This window comes from Penaeus monodon, chromosome 15 (assembly GCF_015228065.2).
Source record: "Penaeus monodon isolate SGIC_2016 chromosome 15, NSTDA_Pmon_1, whole genome shotgun sequence".
Lineage (NCBI taxonomy): Eukaryota > Metazoa > Arthropoda > Malacostraca > Decapoda > Penaeidae > Penaeus > Penaeus monodon.
In genome coordinates, this window is record NC_051400.1 from 28,445,708 (window position 1) to 28,445,938 (window position 231).

The 231-nt window shown below is 44.2% G+C and overlaps 1 protein-coding gene across 1 annotated transcript in view; it reads right to left on the reverse strand.

Annotated features, from left to right (window-relative positions):
- Nucleotides 1-2: 2 nt before the first annotated feature.
- The window catches only part of LOC119582298 (cytochrome P450 3A7-like), a gene marked incomplete at both ends in the record, with an annotated part of 14,602 nt that continues 14,373 nt past the window's right edge, over nucleotides 3-231 (reverse strand). Inside the window, 1 exon segment of the mRNA XM_037930512.1 lies at nucleotides 3-157. Coding sequence (XP_037786440.1) covers nucleotides 3-157 — 155 coding nt within the window.

Sequence of the window (231 nt, forward strand, 5' to 3'; positions counted from 1 at the left end):
AAAGGTGTCAATAGAAGGTTAACCCCGTCTTTTGGTCTCAACAACCCAAAGCCAAGGTCAAATTTAATTTCTTCGTGCCCTGGTGCCAACTTTATGCCTGTGGCAAGGAGCATCTTGGCCAGACCCACTTTGGCTTCCATGAGGGCAAATCTCATCGCTGCAACGAAAGCGAAGTGATTTATTACTCATTAGGTATGGGTACTATAATAAGTCTTGTTAGTAGAGTAAGCC